Here is an 8885-nt window from a genome sequence, read left to right as displayed (position 1 = left end):
AACATCAACAAGAGGCTCCAAATTCCAACCTCCTGCAGTTTATCCTCCAAGAGAGCCGGGAATCATTCTGGGTGTTAATTAGGCTCGTTCTGCCACTAACGAGGTTACAGTAATTGGTTCCAATCCAGCCACATCCCAATCCAGGGCTCTGGGGCCGAGCCTGCAATGTTTGGGAGTTATAAATAGAATGGAAAATCGGGATACAGGAACAGCAGGAATATTTTATGTATTTTAAATTAAACCTCCTTGGTTTTGGGGGTCCTGGGGCTGTGGGAACCCAGTTTTTGGGGTCCTGGGGCTGTGGGGTCCCAGTTGGGGGGTCCAGTTGTGGGGGGACCCAGAGCTGTGGGTCCTGTTTAAATATATGTGTATATATAAAATATATATAAAATATGTATGTATTATATTATTATATATGATGACATTATATTTATATATAATACGATATACAATGATATTATATTTATATATTATATATAATGACATATTTATATACAATATGACATATAATGGCATTAGTATTATATTTACATATAATATTATATGACATATATAATATATATTTTATATATGATATATGATGACATTATATGAGATTATGACACAGATTAGATTAGATTATATGACATATATTATAATTAAAATATTTCCAGCAGGTGCAGCCCAGGGACTCCGCGGGTTTCCCAGTCACACCCCGCACCGACCTCTCCAGTCTTACAAGACCCTCAACCCCCAGACAAGACCCTCGGCCCCCAGACAAGACCCTCGGCCCCCCAAGCCACCCGCGGGTGCAGGACCCCCGTGCCCCGGCCGTACCTGCCGAAGGTGTCCCCGAAGGGCAGCGCGAGCCAGCGGCGGGGCATGGAGCGCAGGAAGGCGCTCTGCTGCTCCTCCGTCTCGTCGCGGGACACGTAGACCAGGACGAGCTGGCGGGAGCGCTCCACGTAGAACTCGTCGGTGAGGCGCTGGAAGAAGTCCTTGAGCAGGGGCGCGAAGTCCTGGCAGCGCGGGCACTGCCCCGAGCCGAAGTAGAGCAGCAGCACCTTGTTGTCCAGCGCCCCGCGCAGCTCCCGCTCCGTGTCCAGCTCGTCCTCCTCCCGGTTCGCCTTCAGCACCTTCCCGGCGAAGAGCGCGGACATGGCAGAGGGAGGAAGGCTCGGCAGGAGGGGAGGTGACGGATCGGGACGCGGAGCAGCGGGAGAAGGGGGATGGAGCCCCCCGGGGCGCCTCTGCTGCCCCCGCCGCGATCCCGGGATTAGCAGAGAGGATTCCCGTGATCGGATTAAATGGGAGGGGCTGGGAGATGAGGCGGGGGCGTCCTGGGGTCAAGGGGGGGTGTTTGGGGTTGCGGGGGTGTGGGCGGTGCTGGGAATGTTGGGTCTTGGCTGTGGGATCTCACTGCGGAGGAGTCTTGGTTGTGTAGGTGCCCATGGTCGTGGGGGTCTGGTTGTGGGGATCCTGGTTTTGGGGGTCCTTGGGTCTGTGGGGTCCCGGTTTTGGGGGTCCCGGGGCCGTGGAGTCTTGTTCGTGTAGGTCCCTATGGCTGTGGGGGTTTGGTTGTGGGCTCTTGGGTGTCGGGTCCCAATGATGGGTGTCCTGGGGCTGGGGGGTTCCAGTAGTGGGGGTCCCGAGGCCCATGGATTCCCAGTTTTGGGGGTCCTGGTCCATGTGAGTCCAGTTTTGGGGGTCCTGGGGACCGGTTTTGGGGGTCCCCCCCACGCCCCCCGCACCGGCACTGCGTGTGGGCGTGGCTCCTCCAGACCCCGCCCTCCTCCCGCCCGGACCCGCCCCTCTCCCGCCAGACCTCGCCCCTCTCCCCCTCCCTCCCCGCTTCAGCCAATCCGCTGCCGGCAGCCGCGCTGCCAACCAATAGGATCTCTCCCCTCCCTCCGCCCCGCCCCTCGTGGGCGGGGCCGCGTCTGAGGCGGTGGCGGCTCCGGTAACGGCGGCAGCGCCGGGAAGGGGGGACCGGGAGGGCCCGGGGAGGCCCCGGAACGGCCCCGGAGCCCCGGAGAGGCCCCGGACCGACCCCCCCCAGCCCCGGACCCACCCCCAGATCCTGCGGTGAGGCCCGGCCCGGCCCGGCCCCCGGAGCACCGGCAGCGGGGGAGCCCTGACCCGACCCCCGGAGCGCCGGAACGACCCTTCTGAGCCCCGGCCTGATCCCCCGGACCCCCGGAACGACCTTCCCTGAATCCCGGCCCGACCCCCGTCCCTGATCCCGGGCCCGGTGCCCCCGGATCCCGGTCCCTAATCCCGGACCGCCGTCCCCGATCTCGGAGCCCCGGTCCCTGAGCCCGGCCCCATCCCCTGGAGCCCGGTCCCTGATCCTGGGTCCCTGTCCCCGATGGCAGATCCCCGTCCCTGATCCCGGTCCCTGATCCCGGGTCCCTGTCCCAGATCCCGGTCCCCGATCGCAGACCCCGGTCCCGGATCGGGGTCGCGGATCCCGTTCCCAGCCATGCACCCCGCGGGGCTCTGCGCGGCCTCCCTGGGCTCTCTGGGGCTGCTGCGGCTCTTGGGGGCCCCGTGGCCCTGGAGCGTGGCGGCCTCGCTGGGGCTGTGCCTGGGCGGCGGCGGGTGGCGGCTGCTGCGGCTCATCGTGCGGACGGCGCCCCGGGACCTCTTGTGAGTCGGGGGGCACGGGGCGAGGGGGGGTGTGCGATGTTCTTCAGCCTGACCCCCACCCCGACCCCCCTCTGACCTCCCCTGACCCCCCATCTCAATTCTAACCCCCCCCGGGCCCCCATGGCACAATGCCCGAATCCCCTCTGACCCCTCCCATGACACACCCCTGACCCTGACCCCCCTCTGATTCACCAAACCCCACTCCGAACCCCATTTCGAACCTGACCCCCCTCTGACCCACCCTGACACCCCCAACCCCCCTCCGACCCCCCCCCGTGACACACCACTGACTCTGACTCCCCTTGACCCCCCCAAATCTGACCCCTGTGACCCCACCCCTAAGCCCCCCGACCCCCTTGACCCCCCCCTGTCCCTCATGAACCCCCTGACCCCTCCCCAGTCCACCCCGGCCCCCAGCCTAGGGTGCTCCAGGATGCTCCAGGATGTTCTGGGATGCTCCGGGATCCATCCCATGGACACCAGGGGAGCAGTCATGGGGTGATGCCCCCACACTCCCAGGGAGGGGAGATCCCCCCAAAATGTGGGGTCTGAGGTGGGGGCAGAGTCTCCAGCATCTCCCATCTCCTGGGATTCCATTGCTGCCCTTAGTTCCATGGATTTTAGATCCCCTAAAACAAGGATGTGCCTTTATTCACCAGGATTCCCAAAGATTTGGGGCTCTGGCCATTTCCCTCCCCCCCCCCCCCCTCCCCCCGAGCTCACAGGGAGGGGGATTCCCCCAAAAATTCCATCTGGGAGCACTGAGCCCTCCCCCCCCCATCTGCTGGGATTCCCCCACCTCCTCACACTCAGTTCCGCGGTTTTTAGCCCCAAAACCCGAGGATGTCCCGCTATTCCCGACGCCTGTGCCAGCTCCATTGAGGAGCTGTTTCCTCTGGGAATAACCCCAGCCAAAATCCCGGAGAATAAAGCCCTTCTGGGGCTCTGGGAGCTCTGAAAGGCTCCTCTGTTCCGGGCTCGGCTCCCTCTGACCCTCTGGCAAAAACCAGCCGCTCCCCCTTCCCCGTTCCCACTTGGAATCGCTCCCGGAGCTCCACGGGGGCTCCTCGCCGCTCTCCAACGGCCTTTCCAGCCTCCGGGGGTTCTTCCAAGCCCTGCTTGCCCAGCAATTCCCCAATTTCACGGTGGACAAACGTGGCCTCCGGGGAGGAATCGGGATCCCCCCGGGTGGGACCCTGCGGTGGGGCCGGCTCGGTCAGGGAGGGGGGTCGGGGAGTTATTTTTAAGCCAGGTCTATTTTTATAGAGGGACCAATGGCCAATGAGGTCAGGCAGCAACTTCTCCTGGCAGCTGCCGCCTCGGAGAGCTCAAATAATTCCGGGAATTAGGGAAAACACCCCAAAAAAAGCCCCTCTAGAGCAGCCAGGGCTGTTGTGCTCCAGTATCGAACCCGCCCAGAGGCACCGTTTGGGTCCTTGATAAGGCCAGGAATTGTTAATATTTATTAATTACTGTTCAAATTAGGGGTGGGATTGAATTCCAGAGGCTGAGTCACGGGAAGAGGCAGCAGCTGTCCTGGTTTTTGGGTGAAAGGAGGAAGTTTTTGGGTGAAAGGGGAAGTTTTTGGGTGAAAGGGGAAGCTCTTGGCTCGATTCCTCGGCGCGGGGGCCACGTGTTGTTCCTGAGGCTCAGGGTTGCTTTGGCTTGGAAAAGCCGTCACATCCCAGGGGAAAAGTGTCCAAAAGAGCCCCAGGAGCAGCCAAACCTTCCTGGCAGGAAGGTCGGGAAGTGTTTTGCTGTTTTTCTCGGGAAATCCGATAGTTTCCAAGTGGGTTTTATTGTTAAGATGGGAGAAAACGTCCTTAAAACTGGGATTTACCCTCCCGTCCATCCCCAGCCTGGCTTAACTTCAGCTGCAGCCCAGTATTAATGTCAGTCTTTAATTTCAGCCCAGTTTCACCCTGGTATTAACTTAAAGTTAAGCTTAACTTTAACTTCAGCCTGGTGTTAGCTTCCGTCCTGCTCGAGTTTAATTTTAACGCAGTTTAATTTTACCCTGGTGTTACCCTCAGCCTGGTATTAATTTTAACTCCAGTTCAACTCTAGGCCAGTACTTCAACCTGGTGTTAAGTTCACCCTTGTTTAACTTCAGCTTTAGTCCTGATTAACTTCAATTTCAGCCCTGATTAACCAACTTTACCTTCAGTTTATTGTTAAGAACAGCCCAGCCTAACTTGAAGCTCAGCCCAGCCTACCATTAATGTCACCCAGCATCACTTTCAACTCCACCTTGCTGTCAACCCACCCTGGTTTAACCCACCCCAACTTAACTGTGATCTCCTCATCCCGGGTTAACTCCAACTCCAGTTTAACTTGTTGAATCCTCCCCAGCCTCTCCCCCCGTGCCCTAATCCCGACTCGGAGCGTAAAGCTGGGTTTCTGTGCCCTCCCCAGCGGCCTGTGGGTGCTGCTCCGGGTGAAGTTCCACCTGCGGCGGCACCAGCGCTCCCGGGCCACGATCCCGCGGCTCTTCCAGGCCGTGGCGCGGCGGCTGCCAGACAAAGCCGCGCTCATCTACGAGGCCACGGGCGAGCGCTGGACCTTCCGGCGGCTGGACGAGTTCTCCAACGCCGTGGGCAACCTCTTCCAGCAGCTGGGCTTCGGCTCCGGGGACGTGGTTGCCCTGTTCATGGAGTCGCGCCCGGAGTTCGTGGCGCTCTGGCTGGGCCTGGCCAAGGCCGGCGTCGAGGCCGCGCTGATCAACTTCAACCTGCGCCGGGAGTCGCTGGTTTATTGTGTGGCCGCCTCCGGCGCCAAGGCCCTCGTGTTCGGGGGGGAGCTGGCGGCAGGTGAGAGGGGAGGGGGCACGGGAGGGGCAGGGGAGGGTTCCTCTGGGTCCTTTCCGTGTTTTTGGGGGGATTTCGTGGATTCTCTTGGCCTCCCTAAGGAATGCTGTGTCCGTGGCTTTGTCTTGCAGCGGTCTCGGAGGTCAATGGGATGCTGGGGAAGAACATGGAAAAGTTCTGCTCCGGGGAATATAACCCGGATCTGGTCCCTGTGGACACCAAACACCTGGATCCGCTCCTGAATTCCGCCCCCAAATCCCCCCTGGCGCAGATCCCGTCAAAAGGCCTGGATGGTGATTCATCCTGGTTTTAATTCCCAGGGTGGTGGGAGGGGGAGGTGGCAGAAAACTGGGAAAACTGAGGAATGGAGGGATTAAATCAACCACTCCAAGCTCAAAACTCATGGAGTCGTGGAATGGTTTGGGTGGGAAGGGACCTTAAAGCTCATCCCTCAGGAGATTCCAGGATTCCATGTTTTGGAGTTCATGTCCCTGGAGATCTAAACCAGTCCCAGGACAACCTGCGTGGAGGGATCCAGGTCGAGTCCTTGGAGCTCCACAGGCCCTGGGACATGTGGATCCTCTGGGAACCCTCTGGACACATCCCCGTGTCCCCGTGGTGTTCTGGATGTGTCCAAAGGGGTTTCCCAGTCCATGGGGAAGACCCTGACTCGTCTTTTCCCTCTTCCCAGACCGGCTCTTCTACATCTACACGTCGGGCACGACGGGGATGCCCAAGGCGGCCATCGTGGTGCACAGCAGGTGAGTGGGGGGCGTGGCCAGCAGGGGTGTGGTCAGTGGGTGTAGTCAGTGGGGTGTGGCCATGTGGGTGTAGTCAGTGGGGGTGTGGCCACGGGGTGTGGCCAGAGCAGACCCCACCAGTGCCGTGCCCACAGGTATTACCGGATCGCCGCCTTCGGCTACTACGCCTACCGGATGCGCCCCGAGGACGTGATCTACGACTGCCTGCCCCTCTACCACTCGGCAGGTGGGGCTGCTCCTGCCTCCTCCTCCCTCCTTCCTTCCTTCCTTCCTTCCTTCCTTCCTTGCTTTCCTTCTTCTCCTTCCTTCCTCCTTCCTTTCTCCTCCTCCTTCCTGCCTTCTCCTCCTACTTCCTTCCCTCCTTCTCTCCTTTTCCTCCTCCTTTCTTCCTTCTTCCTTCCTTCTCCTTCTTCCTTCTTTCTCCTCCTTCTTCCTTCTTTCTCCTCCTTCTTCCTTCCTCCTCCTCCTCCTTTCTTTCTTCTTTCCTTCTCTTTCCTTCCTTCCTTCCTCCTCCTCCTCCCCTCTCCTGTCCTTCCATCTCCCTTCCCTCCCTTCTCCCTCCCTCCCTTCCCCTTCCTCTCAGCAGAGCCGAGGCGTTGTCCCCTCCCACCCCTGCTCCCTCCCTCTCCCCAGGATGACTGGATCCCTCCCTCCATGCTCCTTGTTTTCCAGGGAACATCATGGGCGTGGGGCAGTGCCTGATCCATGGGCTCACCGTGGTCATCAGGAAGAAGTTCTCGGCCAGTCGCTTCTGGGACGACTGTGTCAAGTATCGCTGCACGGTGAGGGAGCCATGGAATGCCTGTGGTGGGAAAAGCCCTGGAGACCCTCGGCTCCGCCCCTTCCCCCTGCGCTGCCGAGGCCACCCCGGGCCCTGTTCCCAAGGGCCACATCCACACTTCCTCCCATTTCCACCCTCCCTGACTGCAGCCAATTCATTCCCACCCAACATTCCCCCCACTCCTCCTCCCTGGGGTCGATTTCCCCCTTTTCCCGCCGTTTTTAAGGATCACCGCAGGCCTGAGCCGTGTTTTCTTTGCTCCAGATCATTCAGTATATCGGGGAAATCTGCAGGTACCTCCTGAACCAGCCGGTCCGTGACTCCGAGAGCCGGCACCGCGTCCGGCTCGCGGTCGGCAACGGGCTCCGGCCCCACATCTGGGAGGAGTTCACCCGGCGCTTCCGGGTGAAGCAGATCGGGGAGTTCTACGGAGCCACGGAATGCAACTGCAGCATCGCCAACCTGGATGGGAAGGTGAGGGTGGCACAGGAAGGGGAACAGCTCCGAGGGCTCTGACGGCACCTCGGAGTCTTCCTCGTCCTCTGCCAACAGATTGCCGGGAGCTATGTTGGCAATTAGCACAAAAAATGGGGAAAATCCTAATTTTGGGTGAATTTTGGGGTGAATTTCCAAAATAAAACAAGAGGGAACCCCCTGGAAGCACCGACACAGAATCCCTTCAGCTTTTTGGGGTTTTTCCCTGTCTTTTGGAAGGTGGGAGCCTGCGGGTTCAACAGCCGGATTTTGCCCAACGTTTATCCCATCCGGTTGGTGAAGGTCAACGAGGACACCATGGAGCTGATCCGGGATTCCCGGGGGCTCTGTGTCCCCTGTCGCCCAGGTGAGTGCCTTGTGTTGATCCCATAAATCTCAATGATCCCATAAATGTCAGTGTCTTGAGTTGATCCTAAAAATCTTGGTGTCATCTTGTGTAGATCCCAAAAGTTGGTCCCACCTTGTGTCGCTCCCATAAATATTGATGGTCCCAACGATGTCGGTGTCATCTCATGTAGATCCCACAAGTCAGTGCCACCTTGTGTCATCCCATAATTATCAGTGTCTCCCTGAATTGATCCCATAACTATCAGTGTCCCCCTGAACTGATCCCATACCTGTCGGTGTCTTGTGTTGACCGTAAATCCCGTCACTGCCTCGTGTCGATCCCATGTGTCAATCCCATGGATGCCCATTCCTGGCATGGATCACGAGGGTTTGGGGTCACTCCGGGGTCGTTCCCGTTGCTGCAGGAGAGCCGGGGCTGCTGGTGGGGCAGATCAACCAGCGGGACCCTCTGCGGCGCTTCGACGGCTACATCAGCGAGAGCGCCACGAGCAAGAAGATCGCCCACGACGTCCTGCGCAAGGGGGACCAGGCCTATCTCTCAGGTACCTCCCACCGGCATTCCTGGCTTCCCAGAGACCCAAATCCAGGATTCTGCCCCTTGAGAAATGGGGTGGGGATGCCCCCGAGGTGCTCCCGTTGGGATGGGACCGACGGCCGCGAGGCGTCCTGGGATAAACCAACGGAGAACGAGGCGTCCTGGAACGTTGGCCAGGGATCCCAAGGTGGGTTTTTTGGTGTCTCCTGCTCTTCCCAGGGGATGTGCTGGTCATGGACGACCTGGGATACATGTACTTCCGAGACCGGAGTGGGGACACGTTCCGGTGGCGCGGGGAGAATGTCTCCACCACGGAGGTGGAGGGAGCCCTGAGCCGCATCCTCAACCAGACGGACGTGGTGGTGTACGGAGTGGGAATTCCAGGTGGGACGCCAGGATGGGCCCCCCTGGGACTGGGGAGGGATGGGAATGGTGGGCCAAGAGAGCAGATTGGTGTTGGAAATGTGGGAATTCCCATTCCCGCTGTTCCCGTTGCAGGTGTGGAGGGCAAGGCGGGCATGGCTGTTCCC

General features: G+C 59.5%; 2 protein-coding genes across 2 annotated transcripts in view; one reads left to right on the top strand and one right to left on the bottom strand.

Annotated features, from left to right (window-relative positions):
* Positions 1-725: 725 nt before the first annotated feature.
* On the bottom strand, positions 726-1171 carry NXNL1 (nucleoredoxin like 1). Its single transcript, XM_027670094.1, has one exon. It carries the CDS (start codon positions 1137-1139, stop codon positions 726-728), a length of 414 nt encoding a protein of 137 aa, XP_027525895.1. The 5' UTR covers positions 1140-1171.
* Positions 1172-2261: 1090 nt separating this feature from the next.
* The window catches only part of SLC27A1 (solute carrier family 27 member 1), a 7369-nt gene continuing 745 nt past the window's right edge, over positions 2262-8885 (top strand). The window contains exons 1-10 of the mRNA XM_027670091.1: positions 2262-2628; positions 5044-5438; positions 5567-5728; positions 6127-6196; positions 6331-6422; positions 6869-6978; positions 7242-7451; positions 7692-7818; positions 8225-8362; positions 8575-8739. Coding sequence (XP_027525892.1) covers positions 2462-2628; positions 5044-5438; positions 5567-5728; positions 6127-6196; positions 6331-6422; positions 6869-6978; positions 7242-7451; positions 7692-7818; positions 8225-8362; positions 8575-8739 — 1636 coding nt within the window. The 5' untranslated portion in view covers positions 2262-2461. The remainder of the gene's footprint in view (positions 2629-5043; positions 5439-5566; positions 5729-6126; positions 6197-6330; positions 6423-6868; positions 6979-7241; positions 7452-7691; positions 7819-8224; positions 8363-8574; positions 8740-8885) is intronic.

The sequence above is a fragment of the Corapipo altera genome, unplaced genomic scaffold (assembly GCF_003945725.1).
Source record: "Corapipo altera isolate COAL_440 unplaced genomic scaffold, ASM394572v1 285, whole genome shotgun sequence".
NCBI classification, from domain to species: domain Eukaryota; kingdom Metazoa; phylum Chordata; class Aves; order Passeriformes; family Pipridae; genus Corapipo; species Corapipo altera.
The sequence above is the reverse complement of the archived record's forward strand: the minus strand, read 5'-3'. Positions and strand labels throughout refer to the sequence as shown.

Coding starts and splice junctions, on each gene's coding strand:
- NXNL1 (XM_027670094.1), bottom strand. CDS start 1,139: ATGTCCGCGCTCTTCGCCGGGAAGGTGCTGAAGGCGAACCGGGAGGAG.